Here is a 22,252-nt window from a genome sequence, read left to right as displayed (position 1 = left end):
TTTCCAGCTTTTCTTTGTGGATTGCATCACTGGTCTTTAACATACGTGGGTTTTCCTCTGCAGACAAAGTAGTTTTTTATTTTCCTCTTCTACTTTAAATTCTGGTCCTCTATGTACTCAGAACATGGTGGACTCTGCAGGGTCCATGATGCCCACTGCACCATGGGCAGGTTGGGAGGGCAGGGAAAAAGCTATTCGGGGTTGGCCTGAGCTGTACCAGCCCCTGACCCGGGCATCCCAACTGTACTCCTGCCCATCTCAGTAGAGACAAGTGATGGATCCAGATTTCGTCCTGATGTCCCATCTGGGTTCATTGTGAAACACTGGTTTCTGCCTTTAGTTATCATGAAATCTGAGGAGTTGATTACAGAGCTTGCCGCTTCTTAAAAAAAAAAAAAAAAAAAAAAAGAAAGAGCTTGCCATTTCTTTATTACCTTCCCAACTGAAATGTTTAAACTCTTTCTGAGTCTCATGCGATTTTTCCATATTTAATAGAGTACTTAGCTAACTCATGGAAGATTTGGGGACTTTTGAAATGCATATTTTGGGAGAAAAGGGGCTTTTTGTTGCCAAGCATGATACTCAGTTGTGCTAACTTGCTTTATTTGAAGCCACATGAAATTTTTATTATTGGAAGTTAGAAATTAACTGGTTGATAATGTAGGTGGGTACACTTTAGCTCTTATATTTGGGGGTGAGCTTTGTCCGTGTTAAGTTAGTGGTTTGTTTGCCAAAGTGACCTTTTTTCTTTTCTTAGAGAAATAAGTCACACTGTGCCAGACATATCTATCCACGGCAACCTCTCCTCAGTCCACTGCTCCCTGGATTTGTACAAATACAAGCTGATCCGTGGTTTATTGGAGAACAACCTCGGTGAGCCCATAGAGGAATTTATGCGGCCTTACGATTTACAAGACCCAAGAATTCACGTGAGTGAGACCTCGCGCCGTCCCATAACTCTTAACTTTGGCAGCCTCAGCCGATGGCCACCTCCAGCTCACCTGCAGAGAAGAGATGGGGCAAGAAGCAAATGAATGTCTTGACGTATTAACCCCCTTTTCAGATTGGCGTTTTCCTCTTGCAGACTGTTCTCAGTGGAGAAGTGTACACGTGCATGTGTTTCCTCATCGATATGGTGAATGTAAGTCTGGAGCTGAAAGATCCGAAAGGAAAAGAAAGTGCTGGGTCCTTAGCCAGGTATGGCTTTAATGGTACCGTTCTGCTACCAGTGACTGACATCACAGTAACGGCGTTACAAACAATACACCTGTTTCGCTTTAGCACAGAGCCGAGTGGCCAGAGGTGGTGCACGGTGCTTTTTAAAAGTTTAACTTCGTTGCTTTATTAGCAAAGACAGGCCCACACCTGGTACTGAAACTGATAAGTTTGAAAGAGCTTCAGAAATAGTGCTAGCCTTTGGTTTCCTGAGGATCTACTGATTTTGTTGTTTCGTTTTAATGTCAGTAGTGTTTAAAAATATTGTATGGTTGACATACTATGTTCCCTGAGTTCCAGGTCTATGGCGTAGGGATTCAGCTTCTCTGTAAGTTATGCAGTGCTCACCACAGGTGTAGCCACCGCCTGTCACCCACACGACATTATTACAATACCGTGACTATATTCCCTGTGCCGTACTTCCTTCCGATCCCCGTGACTTCTTCATTCCATAACTGGAAGCTTGTACCTCCCATCCACCCTATTTCCGAGATCTACTGTGCTTTAAAAGTATTTAACTGTAGAACCACAGTTCCAGAAAGCTCAGTAATGTCGCTCATGATATTTGTAGAATATACCTTTAACATAGTGTGGTATTTGTATGTGTACTGGGAGGGACAGAAAAGCCATCTCAGTTGTAGCTGAGTTGCAGGGAGGGGTGAGGGAGGGGAACATTCCAGATAGCCTAGGGAATTGTAAGGTGTAAGGCTTCGATGGAGAAAGTTGTATTATGGTATATTCCTAATATAATCTTGCTGCCATGGTATGTTATCAATAGCTTAAACAATAATAATCAATAAAAACTACCACAGGGGGTAAAAACTACCACATGTCTACCACGTGACAGACATGTGGACATACTAGTGACTTAGAAAAGCGAAGTTGTTTTTCTCCTGATGCTGTGTGTCCATTGTGGCCCTCCTGCTGCTCTGCTCCTGCAGTCACCGTGGCCGACAGAGCAGCCGGCATCTTGTTGTGCCAATGAGAAAAACAGGAGCCCACAGTGGCTTTGAACTGCAGTCGAGTGCTCTGCAGAGCTCATGGGTTAGAACGTGGTCCCACAAAGTGCAGAGGACTCAGAAGTGGTGTCTGCCATAGGGGAATAGGGGAGACCCAGAGCTCTTTGGCGAGCAGCACTGATGGCTGCCTCGCTGGCCAACCTTTCAGAAGTGGGGGACTTCACGTAAAAAGTCTGGATTTCAACCTCTTTTGAGAAGTTGAAAGCTTTGACAATACTGGGCCCATCTTTTCACTTGGAAGCATCCCGAAGCTGAAGAGCCACTGGGCTGCCCTTAGGAGGCTGTGTTCTGCCTAGCGATTCTCTTAGTGTTTCACTTGCGCGGTCTGGGCAGACCAAGAATTTATGGTTACTGGTGTAGAGCCTTTAAGACTGAGTTGTATTTTCACACTTGATAAACTTTTCATTTTGATCTCTTGACAACCATTTGAGGTTGGGCAGATCTTCTATTTTCCAGATGGAATTTTTATCTAGCATAAGATCATATGGCTGGAAAAGTGGTTCAGTATTTGAAAACAGGACTTCAAAGCTAGAAATTTCCCTACTGAAACACTTTTTTTTTCCTTTGTCTTTCCTCGAGAATCCATCCTGGCCTGTATCTGACTCAGTTGAACGAAACATGGTATAACCAAGGCTTGGGTCCCAGATTGTCTTGTGAGCTAGCCGTTCTTTTCTGATGGCTGGCTACATCCTTAGTTTTTTACAAAATGAAGTAATTCTGCACAGAATGTCATGACGGTACTGAATAAATTATGAATTGCATTATTGCAGCTTTCTCTGTTACTGAAAAGAAAAAAAAAAAAAAAAAGATGGTCCCAAATGCACTTCCTCTTGGTGGACCAGTTGCATGATTTCTCTATATGAAGAGTATTATTTGTTCTGGTTGTTTCCAGGAAGCTGTAGTGGTTATATAAAAATTCGGCAGACTGTGGAGAGAGAATCCCACAGGCAGGCTAGGAGTTGACAGGGGATGGTTTCAAGGGACCCTTGACGTCCTTTGGGGATTGTTACACATATACAGCCTTCTCAGACTTAGGGTCAGAAACAAGAATGTTAATGCACCCAGAGTATACTAGGTGGTGTTCTTCCTCACGGAGTCCCTGTGGACAAAGTCATCTTCCTGGAAATGGAAAGTAAGAGACAGGGCACAACGACACTACATCTGTTTTGAGGAGTCTGTTAACAAACTCAGTGAAAGTTTCTCTCCTTCACTGAACTCAGGTATACTTAGGATTTTGTTCTGTTGTCTTGAACTTAGGTAATTTTGTAAACTGGAAGAGTGTAACATCTTGTCTGCTTTTTCCCTTTTAGATTTGACTTCAAGAAATGTAAACTGCTCTATGAAAGCTTTTCCAACCAAACCAAGTCCATTAACTTGGTTTCCCATTCCATGATGGCTTTTGACACCCGCTATGCTGGGCAGAAGGCCAGTCCCGGCATGACAAATGTATTCAGCTGTATTTTTCAGCCTTCCAGGAACAGCAGCACTGCCCAGGGATCCATTCAGATCGAACTACATTTCAGGTAGTGGATCCAGACCCTGACCCTGCCTTTTCTTTATCGAGAAATTCCCTTTTGTGGGCAGTGGGCCAAGACTTGTGTCAGCTTTAGAGCATCAAAGGACTGAGGAATCACGGGCAAGGTAGATAATGGCTCCCCAGTGCAGCTCACAGATTAATTTACTAATCCTATAACCTTGCAGTTTCATTTATTGGCCAAAAGATGTCTCTGTTGCCTTAAAAAAAAAAAAAAAAAAAAAAAAGTTTAGAATTAAACCAGAGTCTTTAAATCAACCTCCTTGTAAGCTGTAGACTGTTTTAATGGGTAAAGTGAATTGAGGAAAGAAGATATTACGCTTGGTTAAGGGGGTAAAAGACTTCTGGTCCATAGACATTATAGAAAGATAGGTGGTTTTGACTTGCATTAGTAATTGATCTGTGCGAGTGTCGCTAACTCACTTCTCCACTTAAAAGGACGTTAGCCTCTTTGAAGTAGATGATGTTTTTCTTCCCGGTATTACGCTAGGCAGTGGTGTGTGTGGAATGAGTACATGTTTTGGAATTGTACAGCTCCGGACTTAAGACCTTGATCTACCACCTTCTAGCTGTGTGTCCTTGGACAAGTTCAACCACTTTAAGCTGCAACTGTCTATAAGATAGAAAAGGGTGGCCATACCCACCTCGCAGGGCAGAGGCGGGAACTAAGGACAATCCTGGCACGCTGCACACAGTTGGCAGCTCTTAGTATTAGTACTGATGTAGCCGTGTTATTTTATGACCTACTGTAAAATTTTATGACTAAGTGGGGATAGACCCAGAAACTGAAAAATTAGGTTTGACCTAAAATCGTCCAATGTAGGGGTGCCTGGGTGGCTCAGTTGGTTAAGCGTCCGACTTCAGCTCAGGCCATGATCTCACGGTTCGTGACTTCGAGCCCTGCGTCGGGCTCTGTGCTGACAGTTCAGAGCCTGGAGCCTGCTTTGGATTCGATGTCTCCCTCCCTCCCTCTCTCTCTCTGCCTCAGCCCCACTCGTGCTCTGTCTCTTTCTCTCTCTCTCAAAAAAAAAAAAAAAAAAATCATCCAATGCAAATCCAAAAGGAGACCTTTGGAAGCAATGTCAGTTTTATTCTATTAGTGCTTGATGTTATTAGGTATGTTGTAAATAGAAACCAGTAAATAAAAGGCTGGGAAACACACACACACACACACACACACACACACACACACACACACACACATTGTCAATGTTTATATTGATATGCTTGAATGTGCCTGACATTTCAATGTGCAGTGAGTTCCCAGGTTGAGCTTTCTTTTAGGGAGAGTTCATGGTCACTCTCCATGTACCTCTAGAAAGTCTAGCAAAGGAGACAGTCAAACCTTTGCGTGAATCTTTTGGATGCTTAGAAATAGGAGTGCTCGTTGTCCCTTACTGAGCCTTTCCGTAAGCCAGGCACTCTCCCTGCCTTTACTTAAATTCTCCTGGCAAGTCTGGGAAGCGGGTGACTCCTGCCCCATTTTACAGATGCAGCAATAGAGGTTAGGAGAGCATCGAGCACCTCTCCAAGGTTACACAGTGACTGAGTGAAGCGGTCAGGACTCACACCAGTGCTTCTGATCTCAGCGTCCGTGTCCCTTCTGACAGTCCCTGGGTGCGGCCATTGTGTGTGTCTACTGATCCAGCTGGCTGCCTGCAGTCTCAGAGGCTAACCTGGCTGTGACGTGCGGTTCTTTTGTTTGAAGAGGTTTATTTGAGCAGGAGGTTTCCATATATTTGGTTCTTCTGCAGAAACAGTTTCTTTTTGAATTTGCTCTGTTATTATTGATCTGACTGCCTAATCTGTCAGCTCCTTGTCTCAGCAATCATGTTTTTAATACACAAGGAGCCTTGAAATCTTACTCTGTTTATATACTGAAGGTGTATAATTTCTTGGTCACATAGTAAAGTCTTACCTTGGAGCTTGTGAACAGAAATACCATTGTGAGTGAGGGGGTTAACATGTTCTCTGGATTGGAACTTTTGAACGCTTTCTGTGTCTCAAGAAGAATTGCTCTTCTGTTGGGATTTTGTGTGTCAAATATAAATCACTTCACAGTGTTTAAAGGCTTGAAATATTTTCCAGAAAAGGGATCAGACATACTTTGGCTTTCCAGTTAGTGCATAGCTCTGACGATCTGTGTTCAAAATGGGATGGAAAAATTTTACTGAGGGCAACATTTTTTCTCTATTACAAAAGAGTAAAGTGTTTCTGTGAAAAATGCTGTGTCTGTATGAGGGAGCCATGCATCACTGTGCCCTTTTTCTGGAGGCATTGAGCCGGGTTTAGGAGAAACCAGAGACTAGAGAAGCCAGCCTTAAAAGCATCTCAGAATCCGCTTTTCCCCTTTAAAGGCAGGAAACCAGGCACATGTAGCAGCTAGAGCCCCACTTGCTTTTGAGCTCACGGAACAAAGTTCAACCCAGAAAACCATAAAAAGGTGTCTCTAGCCCTCTTTCCTTCTGTCTTACCCATCTCTGCCTACTAATATCCTGGTAGGGCCACACTGTGGTTTGAGACCAGGCCTGGGGTCGTCCTTGGGTTTTCAGCTCAGACAGAGAACTTGGGGTAATGGGGGCTACAAAGCCAATTTTTCTCCATCCCCGCCCCGAACTCCACTTCCAGAGCGCATGGGGTTGGTTATACCCACATATAAATGTCATCTTACTTGTTCTCCTCCTCAGGCTAAAAGATCGGGGCTCTCTTTTTAGTTCCAGCTGGGGAATTAGTACTAGTATGTAAATTTGGTGTTCATAAAGAAGTGATCCGAGACATCAAAGAGTGCCTTAGTGATCTTCTTGAAATAGCCTGTAGGGAAGGCAGCTGCCATTTACTGAACACCGGTTGTGTGCCTGGTGCTTTATCTTTTACGGTGTTGATATTTCTCATCTTGTAAGTGAGGAAACAGGCTCGGAGAAGGTGGGCGACTTAGCCGGGATAAGTGACTGGATTTAAGCCTCTGCTCTTTCTACTCCACCTGGATTTCTCAGCCTCGGCACTATTGACGTTTTCAGTTGGGACACTTCCTTGTCGTGGGGCCGTCCTGCCTGTTGTGGGATGTTTAGCAGCAGCCCTGGCCTCTGCCCACTAGATGCCGATAGCAAACCCCGCCCCCCCCCCCCGCTCCCCCACCGCCCCCACCCTGCGTCACGACAGTCACAGATGTCTCTAGACGTTGGTTGCCAAAAGTCTCCTGGGGAACGAAGTCACCCCTCGTTGAGAACTGCTGGATCACACCATCCTGCTTTCTTATGGCATAAAAACATGATTAGCTTTCGAAAACACACACTGAACATTTTATTAAACCGGTGTTCAGAGTTTATTGTACTCAGAACGGTCAATGTAAAAAATACTGGAAAAACACCTTCCCAAGCTGAGTACTACACTTGTAAGTTAGTAAAATACATTTCTCCTTTCCTATTTTATTGATTGATTGATGATTGATTGACTGATTGATTTTTGGGGTCGTTTTCTTGCAGATCTACGAAGGACTCATCCTGTTTTACGGTAGTCCTCAACAACCTTCGCGTGTTTCTCATATTTGACTGGCTGCTGTTAGTCCATGATTTTCTCCACACTCCCAGCGATACTAAGAAACAGACTAATGTTACTCCTTCTCGCCGCCACCGTAACTCTAGCAGCGAATCTGCTGTCGTCCCCAAAACTGTGAAAAGTGGAGTAGTTACCAAGCGGTCTTCCCTTCCTGTGTCCACAGAAAGGCATCTTGAGGTCAAGGTCAATGTAACAGGTGAGCCTATATAGGTGTGAGTCACTCACTGATTCTTAGTCTGAATGTTAGGCTCGGTGTGTGTCTTAGAGGGTGATTTTTCTGTTTCCGTATTTTGATGTGAGCACTTACACATTTTCTTTTTTTTTTAAACACTTTTTTTTGTTTTTAAATATTTATTTTTGAGAGAGAAAACGAGAGAGAGCGAGAGCGAGAGTGTGCAAGTAGGGGAGGGGCAGGAAGAGAGGGAGACAGAATCCGAAGCAGTTCCAGGCTCCCAGCTGTCAGCACAGAGCCCGACAGGGCTCGAACTCACAGACCGTGAGATTGTGACCTGAGCCGAAGCCGGACGCTTCACCTACTGAGCCACCCAGGTGCCCCAGCACTTACACATTTTCCTACAGCCCAGCAGGTGTCATAGTTGTTGACCTCCATGTTCTGGTGTGAGCTCCTGGCTCTCCCTCAGGACTGCAGGGTTTCTGGGCCTTCTCCTCTGCTTGCCCATCACCCGTGCCCAGCTGGAGCGCCACCTGGGCAGTGGTCTTTCCCCCCAGTGTTGAATCTGGCTTCAATTTTCTGTTTGATCTTTAGTGTTCCAACAGATGTGCCTTCCTGAGTTCAGGCAAATTTGGTATGTGAAAATCTCTGTTTACATGGTAAATAAGTGAGGGGATTGTTATTTCCTTTACAAAAAGAACATGTTCCCTTACAAACAGATTTACTGTGGTTTTTGTTAACTGGTAAACTCTTCTAGTATATCTGCATGTATTTACCTTGTGTTGGTGACATACCCCAGCTACTGCTTAATGGTTTGGAAGGAGCTGGCCAGCGTAGTGCATTGTAGATGGATTGAGTTTCAAAAGTTCTATCTATACGTGGTTTTTGATGAAAATAAAAAGTAAATTTGCCATGTACAAATGAGTAGAAAGTTGTCTGCTTTTAGTAATTTTGGAAAAATCTACCTTAAATTCGTGTGTATTCTTTGTAAACAACTCGAACAGCTATGTGGATGATGTCACGCCTTACACTGGCTGACCAACATTAGCGTGTCAATCTCCTTCCTGGGATTTTAAAACAGGTCACTGCTTGGAGAAGGGCCGATTTCCTGGGCTTCTGAATATCTGATCTGGCCTCTCAGGAGACTCAGCTTAAAAATATATTCTAAAGAGAGAAGGAACTGCCTCGCAGTCTTTTCTGCTTGTGCAGTGTTCTGTTGGCTGAGCTGGGCCTGGCCAGATATAGAAACTGTGTTCGGGATGGTGGTGAAGCAGAAGGTCGACGAATGTCCTGGGAACAAATCTTTCTGGCTTGTGTTCCCCCCCCCGGTGTAAATGTGTTGCTAGTTTGCAACAGTCTAATGCTTCGCAGCTTCCCAGCTTCTGCTTGGTTGACAATGCTGTCTTTTCCAGGCACGGAGTTTGTGGTTGTTGAAGATGTGTCCTGCTTCGATACCAATGCCATTATTCTCAAAGGCACTACAGTGCTCACCTATAAGCCCCGATTTGTCGATCGCCCCTTTTCAGGGAGTTTGTTTGGCATCGAGGTAAGAAGTCTCCGTGTCGATCAAAACACTCAATGGTTTGGCTTAAGAGAAAAGGCTCTGGAAGAGAATTTTAGCTCCTCAGCTTTCATTAGGGGAAGTGATTGGCGGAGTTGGTGGACTCTATTCCTCTTCTTTGTTTTGTCCTCCAGTCTACCAGGTTATTCTAACATGTGAATCCAGTCCTCCAGCATCGGGCTGTACGTGTGCTGAGGGACTTGACCCCTTTCTCTGACACCCTCCCTTCCTCAGGAAGTTAAGGGAGACTCTGCTCATCCCCATGACCCTGTTAGGCCCCTGCTGTGTTCACTCCTTCTAGCGGTCTAGTCCTTGGCAAATGAGTGAAGGTGGGGAGGTGGGCCTCGTTGCCCTCACGTCCCCTTCCCCACATCGAGTCGTTGTGTCTTTGAAGACCTCGGGCTCTGTGGTCATTATAAAGGTGTTAAGGATTTTATGTATTATCCTTTTAGGAACATCTAGTCTGTAAAAGGAACTCTCTAAAGAGTCACACGTGACCTCACAGAGTGGATCTCTAATAGTGCTGCTTCAGGCTCTGCTTTAATCTCCCGAAGGAGATACTTTGCACTGGAGTGGCCTTTGCAGCCTGAAAATTACATGATGCAATATTCAGCATAAACTGCTCTGCTTGTCTTAAAGCCGGGGGTTGTGGAGACGGAAGGAGAAATGAGGCACATTATTATTTCTATTAAGTATTCTTAATTCACTGATCTCAGCTAACGTTCCTCTTGTTATAATATTGGAATATTTGGTCTGGGTTTCTCATCATTTCCTTTCCCTTTATGATTGAACTTTTCATGCCCTGTTCTTTCTAGTGGTGTTTCAGAGTTGAATGAGCACAACTTATTTTTACCGTTAGCAACATATGGTACTTTTTTCCCCCTGCATCAGATGTAGCTGAATAAAACCGGTAGAGATTTCACTTCTCAATCACTTGTTTCTCTCATGTAAGGAAACTGAGGTTTCCTCCCTCTCCCTCTCCCCCTCCCCTCCCCTCCCCTCCCCCCTCCCTCTCCCCCTCCCACTCGTGCCCCCCCCCCCGTATAAATGTGTTGCTAGTTTGCAATAGTCTAGTGCTTCCCAGCTTCCCAGTGATGCTAGTTGATCATGAAATCGTAGTTCATCTGCTTTCCAAGCCATTCCAGTACCAGCTCTGAATGGAAAATGTTGGTGATTGATTAATGAACTGTCAGGTACAGTTGCATTTTGTGTAGCCAGAGTCCCTGAAGAAAAGAGGAAAATGAAACTTTTTCTGCTCCAAAGTCTTACAAGAAGTATATGGCAAAATATTTGAGATTCCTGGAAATTCCTTTTAATTTTGTTCCTGCAGCAGCACAATTGGATCTGAATTTTAAGACCCCTTTGGTATATCACTGGGGGAGAATAGCACTAGAAAATGCCCCCCACCCTCCACAAAGGGGAAGAAGCAAGGGAGACCAACGTGAATGCTTTCTCCTGTACTGTTCTTGAAGCACAAAAATAATTTGGTCCTAGAATGGGAGTCGTCTCTCCCTTCTCTCTCCCCATAAATATATTTATTGTTAAACATTTTATTATAGAACATTTCAAACATATACAAGTGAACAGATTACTATAATGAGCTCTTATATATGCATCACCAGCTTTAATAATTAATGTATTTATTTTCAATTGTGAAACAATAATTATATCACCTAAAATTTGGAGGAGGGGAGAGAAAAATTACCTATCCCTCTGTACAGAATCTCTATGGACATTTTGATGTGTTTCTTTCCTTAAAGTCATGGCATAATATTATTTTGATTGGGCTGCTTGTTCACATATCCATGTTGTAACTATCTGCCTACATTCCATATGGTCTTTTTTTTTTTTTAAGTTTATTTATTTCGAGAGAGCAAGAGAGAGAGAATCCCAAGCAGGCTCTGCACCATCAGCACAGAGCTTGACATGGGGCTCAAACTCATGAACTGTGAGATCATGACCCAAGCCGAAACCAAGAGTTGTACGCTTATCCGACTGAGCCACCTAGGCCCTCCCCCCGCCCCCCACCGCCATGGTCTTTTTAATTGTCCCTTTTATTATTATTTTAATTTAATTTTAATTTTATTTTTGAGAGAGAGAGTGTGAGTAGGAAAGAGAGGCAGAGGGGGAGAGAGAGGATCTCAAGCAGGCACCACACTCAGCACAGAGCCCGACACAGGGCTTGAAGCCACGACCCTGGGATCATGACCTGAGCCGGAATTAAGAGTCGGAAGTTCAACTTACTGAGCCACCCAAGCACCCCTTTATTACTTTTAAATGATCGCAAAATATTCCGTTGAGTAGATGTGATATGATATAGGTTGCTCTTAATTTTTTTTTTTTTTGTTAACTATGAAATAATGGTTCGGTGGTTTTTTTTTTTAAATGTATTTTGCATTATTTCCATAGGCTAGTTCCTAGAAAGAAGTAGAATTACTGGATCAAGGGGTGTGAGATTTTTAAGTCTTTTGCCATGTATCAGTAAATTGCCTTTTATATGGGTGAACCGTTTCACGTGCTCCTGGCAGTGGGTGAGAATCCCCGGTTCACTCTCGACAGTGTTTATTTCAGCAGTTGCTATGGGTCTTTTGATAACACAGGGCTGACTGATACCAAGAGAGTGTTTTCTTTTTTTTCTGTTGATGCTTAGACTCTTCTAAATCAGACATTAATCCTTACTGTATTGCATTTCATCCTCTAGGTGTTTTCATGCCGACTAGGGAATGAACATGATACAGCTCTTTCAATTGTTGATCCGGTTCAAATTCAGGTGGAACTCGTGGGGAATTCTTCTTATCAGAACAGTTCAGGATTGATGGATGCATTCAATAGTGAAGATTTCCCACCGATCTTAGAGGTAACGATGAAAAATCTGTCTACACATCGATACACTCTCACACACATTCCTGAGCCCGCACAACTTACTTACTCTGCTGAACTCCACATTTTTTTTCACTATAGCAAATACAAAGTAAATAAGACATTGTCTCTGTCCTAGAAAATCTTTCAGTCTCGTGGAGAATAAAAGAGCTGCTAATTGGTAGAATCTTGAAGTTTTATAAAAGTTTATGGAAAGCAGAACGCAACACAGGGGGGCATCTGGGTTGTGGGTGGAACCGAAGGTAGGCTGAGTCTGAGCGGAGGGGCAGGATGTCAGGAGGCAGAGGAGGAGACCATGCCACGTTGGCAAGTAGCAGAGCTGGAAGCGGAAGGGGTGCAGCTAACGCAAAACGGAGAGAGATCTCCCTAGAGCAAAGGCGGGTGGGAGTGTGAGGATGCGAGCTGAAGAGAGGGAGGCTAAAGGCAGGCAAGGAAGGCTTGAGAAGTTAGTGTGTGATTTCTTTGACAGAGGAGGAACGATTAATTAATCCGCCTGAACCATGGGAGATTGAAGGATAGAGAAGAGCGGTGTTGATTTTTTTATCTTTAAAGAAAAATTTGAAATAGCGAATAAACAAAATGCCACCCCCAGACATTCCAACAGTCATCCCAGTTTGTGTTTTTTTTGAAATGTATGTATGTTTGTTTATTTATTTATTTATTTTTTTCATGTTGGTTTATTTTGAGAGAGAGAGAGAGAGAGAGCACACAAGCAGGGGTGGGGCAGAAAGAGAGACGGAGAGAGAGAGAGAATCCCAAGCAGGCTCCACGCTGTCAGCACAGAGCCTGACATGGGGCTCAGTCTCACAAATTGTGAGATCATGCCTAGAGCTGAAATCAGGAGCGGGATGTTTAACTGCCCGAGCCACTCAGGAGCCCCTAATGTTTATTTATTTATTTTGAGAGAGAGCAGGCATGAGGAGGAAATGGGCAGACAGAGAATCTCAGGCAGGCTCAGCCTGCACCCTGTCGGCACAGAACCTGACTCAAGGCTCCATCCCACCAACTGTGAGATCGTGACCTGAGCTGAAATCAGGAGTTGGACACTTAACCAACGGAGCCATGCAGGGGCATCCTGTTGTTGTTGTTTAATGTGTATTTATTTTGAGACAGAGAGAGAAACAGGGAGGGCAGAGAGAGAGAGAGAGAGCGCGTTCCAAGCAGGCTCCTCACTGCCAGTGCAGAACCTGACACAGGGTTCAATCTCACGATCTGTGAGACCACAACGTCCCGATTGTGCTGGCATCTGTATTGCTTTTACCAATGGTAGCTATATTGCCATTCTCTGAGGCAGACTGGATTTCGAGAGGTATGGGTGTGGAACTTGACTCATTTCAAGTTACGTTGGAAGAAGAAGGAGATCATTTTTTCTTTCAACGTTTTTTTTTTTTTTTTTTTTTTTTTTATTTATTTTTGGGACAGAGAGAGACAGAGCATGAACGGGGGAGGGGCAGAGAGAGAGGGAGACACAGAATCGGAAACAGGCTCCAGGCTCCGAGCCATCAGCCCAGAGCCTGACGCGGGGCTCGAACTCACGGACCGCGAGATCGTGACCTGGCTGAAGTCGGACGCTTAACCGACTGCGCCACCCAGGCGCCCCAGAAGGAGATCATTTTTGTTGAGTGGTCTGCTCGTTTTAGAAATTTTAAAAAATGAAGTAGATCAAAGCAAAATGGAGTGACAGAACTTTGCTTACAGGTAATCTGTCCCCCCACCCACAGCCATTCTCTGATTCCCTGCTTTGATGATTAATATACTTGTAAGCAAATCATTGCTGTAGTAATTTTCCTAGCTTCATAGTTTCTATTTAGTGAAGTTTTATGAGCACTGGACCTCACAGCAGAGATGTCTTACCTCATGGCTCTTGGTGCTTAATTCCAAGATTTTCCCAGTCTTTGAAATGGAAAATTAGTGTAGTGTCTGTGGGACTTCTAGAACTTGAATTAGGAACTCTGCCTGTAAGAGGTGTGGACGTAAAAGCAAAGGCAACTTTAAAAACTTACGTCCTTTCAATTTTGTTAGATTCAGTTACAGGCCCTGGATATCAGACTCTCCTATAACGATGTTCAGCTGTTTCTTGCCATCGCAAAATCCATCCCAGAGCAAGCCCATGCTGCCGGCCCCGACGCAGTGGCCTTGGAGGCCAGCTCCGTTAGCAGTCACGTTCCCGGTGCGCCTCGAGCCGGAGAGGAAATCAGAGAAGGGACGAGACATACCCTAGATCCTGTCTTGGGTAGGTGTCGAGCTGTACGACCCACTCAGTCTTCCTAATGTCTACCCTTCTGGTTAACTTTCAAGATTTTCTTTTGCACAATTAAATTGTTCAGAGGATAATTACATGTCATTAAGTGTAATTATAAGTATGATCCTCTAACTTTTAAAAATTTAAGAACAAATACAACACCCCAAACCAGCTGTGCTAGCCGACACCAGTTTTCCTTTTGCCATTTCTTCCAGAGTTCTATAGATAATGCGAAGGTTTAGTTTTGTACCTTGAGTTTTCCTCCAAAGCTATGTGGATGATTCTAAATGTCGGTTTTAAGCTTTTACAAACACAGTCAATACAGGGAACACACTCTTAAAAATTTCAAGGTGCTCCAGTTAGGATCCCGTTTCTGCCTAGAGAAGTATAATGTTTTCGTCACTCGTTTCTGAGTTTCTTTTCTTTTTTCTTCAGTTAGTGGATTAATTATATACAATTATTTATAAAAATTATGTCCCGCTTTTTCCTAGAGTTACAGCTGGCTAGACTACAGGAGCTGGGATTCAGCATGGACGATTGCCGCAAAGCCCTTCTGGTCTGTCAAGGTAATTTGCACCCAGGTTTCCATGACCTGTTCATCTGGATAATAAGCTTGCTTCTCATTCCCTGCCTCTCCTGCTCCCACGAGGTGGCTTGGAGAGCTGGACTGTATTTTGAAACCCCTCCATGATTTTCTTTGGGCTGACCGTGATCTTGGGCTGGAAGTGATAATGAGCAGCAGTATTTCTTAGTGGATGAGAACGTGGGCCCTGGAACCGATGCTTGGCTTCAGGTTTTCACTTTGCTGCTTTTTGGTTACCTGTTAGCAACTCGGGCAAGTTACTTAGCCTCTCGGTAGCAGTGCTTCCTTATCTGTAAGAGGAGGGTAAGACCACTTCCCTTGGAGGTTTGATTCAAATATGCAGAGGCGCTATATGCAGAGCACTTAAGGGAAGTGCCTGGCCCACAGCGGGAGCTCTAATGCTGTCAGCTGCTGTTGCTGCTGGTGGAGGCACTGGCAGTGCTGATAGTCACGACCGCCGAGTGCCCGTGTGCCTCGTCCTGTGTTCTCTTGAATTTTTATAGCCTTGCAGGTGGCCGTTATTATCCCATTTCCGATAAGGAACCTGGCTCAGATAGATTAATTAACTGGCTTCAGGTCACCTGTTAGTGAGGGGCTGCGTCTGCCTGGGTTCTTTCTACTGCAACATAATTTCCTTCCCACCTCCCTCTGTGTGTGGTCCTTTCTCTTAAAACAGGAAGATACAGCAAAAGCTGTATTTTTTCTAGTCTACACTTACACGTACATTTTTCTGTTTCTTCACGTACTATATGTACCCATACGTATATATACATATAATACCGGGTATGTTGGCAGATTGTATTGCAAATACAATTTTATAGCCCTCTTTACAACACGGTTTTATTGAGTTATAATATTGTTGCGATATATTTCATATCAGCAGCATCTTCCCATGTCATTAAAGTTATTTATAAACATTGATTTTTTTTTTGACATTGATCAAATGATGTATTTTAATTTATTTAACCGTTTTTTGTTTTTCATTCAATATTGTATACAATTCTGTAATAAATAGTTTTTGGTATGAACTTTTGTCTATAACTTTTATTTAGTATTTCCCTGGTAGAGAGACCTACTAGTATAAATCCTGGATCAAAGGTTATAGATCTATTTTTCGGGCTTTTTATTCAAATTGACAGATCTTTTTCTGCAACATTGTGTACCAGGCGACACTCTGACCAATTACGTGTGAAAACGCTGCTCTCACCGCACGATTGTTTGCATTAACTGTTATCTTTTTCCTTCTGTGACAAATGACAGTAGCTCTAGTTAGCTAGTTCGATTAGCTTAATACCTCTTAGTGTTTACATTGTCTATTTTTTTCTCTTTCTTTAATAACAAAACATTTCTTTTCAATTTCTAAGAGCTTTTTAGATTTTTGTTAATTTTTATTTCTTTAGTAGCTAAGGTGTCGTTCCATCAGTTGTGAAAAAGATAACAATGACTAATGTTAATAGAGCCTTCAGTACGCGCCGGGCTCTGCTCCTGGGAGAGCTTTACTTGTGCTCATTTGTTTCCTCCTCATGGCAGCCCTGTCTGTGGGTGCTGTGGGCAGAGATCGAGGAACTTGTCCAAGGTCCAGCATCCAGTAGGTGCTGGAATCCGAAGCCAGGCCATCTTCCTCTAGAGCATATGCCCTTCACCACTCACGCCTGTTCTGTGCACTGGTCTCTGCTAATTTATAAATATGGGGTCACATGGCTTTCCTTTCCTTTTCTTTTTAGCTTTAGCAATCTGGTTATGTTCAGAGGGCTGTTATCTAACAGTCGGGTGTCACACACATGCACTTCTCATAGCTGTCTGTTCGCAAGGAATTGTGATCGGTTGCGAAGACGAAGTATAGTAGCACATCATTCTATGCAAAACTACATAGTGGGGTGCCTGGCTGGCTCAGTCCGTAGAACATGTGACTCTTGATATCAGGGTCACGAGTTGGAGCCCTACATTGGGCATAGAGCTCACTAAAATAATAATAGTAATAATAATAATAATATAATAAGACCCTACATGGTGAAGATTACGTACTTCCCTACTAAGTGACGTCTAGAATATGGATCCTGTCTTTTCCTCTTCTCTCCTTCGACGGATGTCATAATAGAGGAGGGATGGCTTCTGGAGGCATTTTGAACCGGATCACGAACGGTGGTGAACTTGAGTGGAAGATGTGCAAGGGGGGTACATTCTGTTTGCTTAAAAATAGAATTGCTATCATCACACTAGGTTTTTTTTCCCCCTTTAAGTCTAAGAGTACATCTGGGAACAAGGTTCCTTTGGGCTGTCCAGCAGGTCCCTATGAACTTTATTTCTCTGTTTCCTCAATGAGTTGCTTGAGTAGCTGTGTGAACTGGCTGAACTGATCACCTTTACATTTTTTCGAAGGCCAACTGAAAAAGGCAGCAAGTTGGTTGTTTAAGAATGCTGAACCTCTGAAGTCTCTTTCCCTGGCTGCTGATAGCCACGAGAGCCAGGGGCCTGTGGCAGCCCAGCTGATCTCTGGGGTGGAGGTGAAAGCTGAGAGCGTGTGCATCTGTTTCATCGATGACTGCATGGACTGTGACGTTCCTCTGGCTGAGCTCACCTTTTCCCGTGAGTGTTGTCCTGATTTTCAGATTCATCTTGAAGATTTGCAGTGATTGCCAAGCCGTTTGCACCTCCCCCCCCCTTTTTTTAAATGATATTCATCCTCCCCCCACCCCCCCTTAGTCGTATGGGTGAAATTTAGATAATAGTTTTACATATGTTTTTCATTATTTCTATTTTAAAGAAATGTGTATTTATTTGCCATATGTGGCCTTCAGCCTCTAGTTTGGGAATAATAGAAATTGTCATTGATGAAATTTCTGTTATATTAACAGCTCTACCTAAATCGTTGTTGGTGTCTCCATTTTGTTTATCTTTTTATATATCTAAAGACTGGAGTGAGTACTGTTCTTAAAGACGTTTAAAAGCTAATGCTCTACCTTATATACGTTTGAAAATAAAACACACACGGTCTTACGAGAATGCTTCCCTCAGTGTCCTCCATGGGGCCCTGAGAGCTGTCTTTCACTAGCAAGTGACAAGGGTATGAGGACCCTATCCCAAATTGTGTCATTGCAGGTGGTGGTAGATGGGGCTTCTGAGGAGAGTACCCGAAAATCTCACCGCTGTGTTTACTTTTAATATTCCATTGTTTTGATCTTGCTAGCCTCTTTTCCCTTCAAGGAAAATTCCATCCTGGGTATTGAGCTCAACCTTTGACACACTGGAGAGGCTTCCTTTTCCCTGTGCTTCAAGGCACCACAAGGGCCACTTGATTGAAAGTAACAGCTGGAATTTTTGACTGAGTGTCTTTTCTGCAGGGAATAATTACTTCTTATTTTTCTGTGGTAATCTTAAAATTTTGAGCTAATATTCATCAGGACATAACTGCTCTCATCAGCCTGCCTTCTGATTTTCAGATATTCAGGGAGAAGTATGTTTTTTATGTTCCTGCAGACTTGAAATAACACAGATACACCTGCGTGCCAAGGCTGGGGCCAGAAGGGGACAAAGGTGGCATTTGCCTGAGGCACGACACTAAAAGGCGTGCCAGGAAACTCAGGAGCTATGACAAATAAAATTTTAACACAGTGGTTTTTTTTTTTTTTTAAGTCAGAATTCATGCCAAAAACCCAAGATGAACAAAATCTCAAAATTTGGTGTGCTTTCCTATGATTTCATCAGTATCAGCTATGACTGACATCTCTTCACTGTGATTTAATCTGTGAAAGAAAGTTTTGGTTGTTCTCACCCCAGCGCTATAGTAAAATTTGCTTTCATTGCAGGCCTGAGTTTTCTGCAGCATGTAAGGACTAGCCCTGAAGGGTACGCCCACTTCACCCTTTCTGGAGATTATTATAACCGTGCTCTGTCAGGTCAGTATACAAGCGTATATTATCATGGGACTTAAAAAACACACTTCAGTATTTGCCTGGGCCAATTTCTACATAAATTTTGTGTGAGGGAAAGGGGGTGGGGCTGGGCAGGGAAAGATGAAACACAAGTGACTGCATGAGCACAAAAGATGGAGACTTTTCATTTTCCTAACATATCTGATATGTTGCAACTCAGCTATTTAAACCCAAGGTTTCGTATGAAGTTCATTGTTTTTGATTCAGGAGTTTGGCTCATTCTGGAATATGAAATTGCTTAGTAGCGAAGGATCATTTGGCCCCGATAGTAGCTAAATTTCTCCTCCCCCCCCCCTTTTTTTTTAAGTTTTTATTGATTTAAGTAATTTCTGTACCCAATGTGAGCTTAAATTCACTACCCTAAGATGAGTTGCATGTTCTTCCCGCTGAGCCAGCCAGGTGCTCCTGACAGGGAGATTTCTGCCCGTAAGCCTTTTGTTTTTTTGTTTTATTAAAAAAATTTACATCAGAGAGAGAGTGTGCATGCGAACACAGGGAAGGGGCAGAGAGAGGGAGACACTGAATCCAAAGTAGGCTCCAGGCTCTGAGCCATCAACACAAAGCCAGACGCGGGGCTCGAACCCAGGAACCATTAGATCATGACCCGAGCCGAAGTCGGACTCTTAACCTACTGAGCCACCCAGGTGCCCGAAAACTTGAGTCTTTAAAACCCAGGGAGGTATCATTTTTCTCACCTATCAGACTGGCAAGAATGAAGTGTGAGACTCTGAGCCGCAGAGCTCTAATTTCTTGCCATTCGGATTGTAAATTGGGGCAACCACTTTGGAAAAAATTGACAAATAGTAAGGTTGAGTATAAGCATGCTCAACAACCCAGCAACATACTTCTTCTAGGTCTGTACCCTGGAAGGATCTCTTGCTCATGTGTGCTCGGAAACAGATAGAAGACTGGTTGTAGTGCTGTTCCTCCTCCTCAAGGGGGTGTTTCTCAGAAGTAGAATGAGTATGTAGACTGTGGTATATTCATAAGTGGATTACAATTCAGCGGGGAAAATAAATGTGCCACAGCTACCTGGCAGCAATATGAGTGAATCTCAGAGGCATGTTGTTGGGCAAAAATAGGAACTTGCAGAAGAACACATACATCAGATTCCATTTATGTAAAGATCTCCAGTAGGACCGATTAACCAGTATGTTCTGAAGAAATGCATGTGTGTGTGGTAAAACAATAAGAGCAAGCATGTGATTAAAAACCCAAACCAGTGTTTACTTGGAATTGGGTGGGAGAGGGTTGGTGGCAAGGGGGACTGACATGGGAGAGTGGCACTCGGGGGCTTCCAAGGAACTTCTGATTTTCTGTTTCTTAAGCTGAATAGTGGGTACAGGACTTTGTAGTAATTTTATTCTTTAAACCATATATATGTGTTGTTTATATACCTTTGGCACATATGATTTAAAATTAGAAATTTGAAAGACTTAATGAATTTCCAATTATGTTCTACCTATTGATTCAACCAGTGGATTCTTTTTTTTTTTTTTTTTTTTTTTTAATGTTTATTTTTGAGAGAACAAGAGAGAGTGAGCGAGAATGAGTCGGGGAGGGGCAGAGAGAGAGGGAGACACAGAATCCGAAGCAGGCTCCAGGCTCCGAGCTGTCGGCACAGAGCCCGACACGGGGCCCGAACCCACGAACCACGAGATCATGACCTGAGCTGAAGTCAGATGCCCAACTGACTGAGCCCCCCCAGGCGCCCCTCAACTAAGTGGATTCTCAACATAAGCAGGAGAATCAAATTTAGTAGTTACTTCAGCTGCTGTTAGTACTTTTCCATCCTGTGTCAGAGACTCCTTTTTCCATTTTGAGTGGATCAAAAGCAGGTCCTGCCTGCTCTTTCATAGAGAAGGCACATGCACTCTATGCCCTCCTTCCTCCCCCCTCTGGAAGACCATGTGGGGCACGTATCTGTCCGTGTAGTGATGTCCTCTAGCCTGCACAGGCATCTGTAGGGTGACCTGTAGCTGAAGATGGTCCTTTCGCTGTGAAATCACATTGGAAATAGAAAGCTATTAAGCTATAGTTTGTCCTTGCTGAGCATTTGTGAACAGTGTTCCCCTATAAACTCTTGATATCTGCTTAACAGATGTCTTATTTCCTGTGTTCTTTTTAGGCTGGGAGCCATTTATTGAGCCATGGCCGTGCTCTGTATCCTGGCAACAACAGGCAGCTAGTCGTCTCCATCCTCCTCGACTGAAGCTAGAAGCCAAGGCCAAACCCCGTTTGGATATCAACATCACCTCTGTACTCATCGGTGAGTGGAAAGTTGTCTCTAGAAGATTGGTGCCTTTCTGTACATAAGTCCCTTGTCTAGAAGACTGTTAATCCTGGTTTAGCAAATACTCAGGCCCACACCAGACATCACTTACTCAGCATGGCTGCTTTCCTGATAAACCCTAACCTAGCCTCACGATTCTTCTCAACCCATTGCTCTAGAGTTGGCATCCTGTATTAATGCCGTCAGTGACCAAGCAAGAACTTAGACCATTTGGGCAACATAAATGTCCGTGATAAAAACTCTCTCCCCCACCATGCTTGGTCATGGGTTTTTGTTTTTGTTTTTGTTTTTTAATGTCCTGGAAGTGAGTTTAGATACATTTCTTTCCGGGTACTCACACACACAATAATTTTTAAAAGGTGTAATTTTGACCTTGTGTTTATAGTAGGATAAGTTGCCTGTACTGTTTCCCATCAAGTTATCATGTTGACCTAACTCTGAAAATCACTGGGTTGAAGGATTGCCAAGCTAACGGTGTGTGTTCTGAAAGTTTCTTGGAAAACACCGACATGTACATTCCTGGATTTGATGTAGTGAGTTAGAACCACTCTATGCCTGTATTTATATCATCGTAAGAAAAGAGTTACATTATCAAACAATCAGGTGTTGCCTGTCTTTGCTATGAAAACTCTCAAACTGTTTGAATTATTATCTACATGATCTGACTTTTGGGTAATACTGTGGTTATTTGAGTGATAACACATACGACTGCAAATCTGCAAACTTTCTTCGGTGTGTGTGATCGAGGCTCATAGGATATCCATTGGCTTGTTCTGTGTCAGAAGAAGATGAAGAGAATGTATGGTGAAATGAGACCCTAAGTTTATTGATCGAAAAATTTTAAAACCGCTGTTTTACATGATCAGATTTCATTCATTAAATTTGTCTGGATAATTGATCTCATGATACTGTATTATTTTTATCTGATGTTATTTCTTATATAATATATGCACCTGGAAGTTTAGGTGAAGTTTAGGGTAGTGTTTTGGAAAGCTATGATAAACAAGAGGTTACCTCGAACAAAAGAATTTTATTGATATTTCTGATGAGCCATTGTCTACTTAAAAATGTCTTCTAAGGGTGCTTGGGTGGCTCGGTTGGCTACGTGTCTGACTCTTGGTTTGGTTCAGGTCATGGTCCCGCAGTCTGTGGGTTTAAGCCCCGCAATGGGCGCTGTGCTGACAGTGCCTGCTTGAGATTCTCTCTTTCTCCCTCTCTCTGCCCCTCCCCTGCTTACATTCTCTCTCTCTCTCTCTCTCTCTTAAA

General features: G+C 43.4%; 1 protein-coding gene across 9 annotated transcripts in view; it reads left to right on the top strand.

Annotated features, from left to right (window-relative positions):
• The window catches only part of VPS13D (vacuolar protein sorting 13 homolog D), a 258,246-nt gene that overhangs the window by 72,872 nt on the left and 163,122 nt on the right, over positions 1-22,252 (top strand). For all 9 annotated transcript variants that reach the window (XM_058719034.1, XM_058719033.1, XM_058719032.1 and 6 more), the window contains 11 exons: positions 758-929; positions 1,085-1,197; positions 3,545-3,757; positions 7,251-7,519; positions 8,908-9,041; positions 11,758-11,913; positions 13,959-14,169; positions 14,670-14,744; positions 17,141-17,347; positions 18,568-18,657; positions 20,822-20,962. In XM_058719034.1, the coding sequence (XP_058575017.1) occupies positions 758-929; positions 1,085-1,197; positions 3,545-3,757; positions 7,251-7,519; positions 8,908-9,041; positions 11,758-11,913; positions 13,959-14,169; positions 14,670-14,744; positions 17,141-17,347; positions 18,568-18,657; positions 20,822-20,962 (1,781 nt within the window). The remainder of the gene's footprint in view (positions 1-757; positions 930-1,084; positions 1,198-3,544; positions 3,758-7,250; positions 7,520-8,907; positions 9,042-11,757; positions 11,914-13,958; positions 14,170-14,669; positions 14,745-17,140; positions 17,348-18,567; positions 18,658-20,821; positions 20,963-22,252) is intronic.

The sequence above is a fragment of the Neofelis nebulosa genome, chromosome 2 (genome assembly GCF_028018385.1).
Source record: "Neofelis nebulosa isolate mNeoNeb1 chromosome 2, mNeoNeb1.pri, whole genome shotgun sequence".
Taxonomy (NCBI): Eukaryota; Metazoa; Chordata; class Mammalia; order Carnivora; family Felidae; genus Neofelis; species Neofelis nebulosa.
Note: the sequence above shows the minus strand (reverse complement) of the source record. Positions and strands in the feature narration are given on the sequence as shown.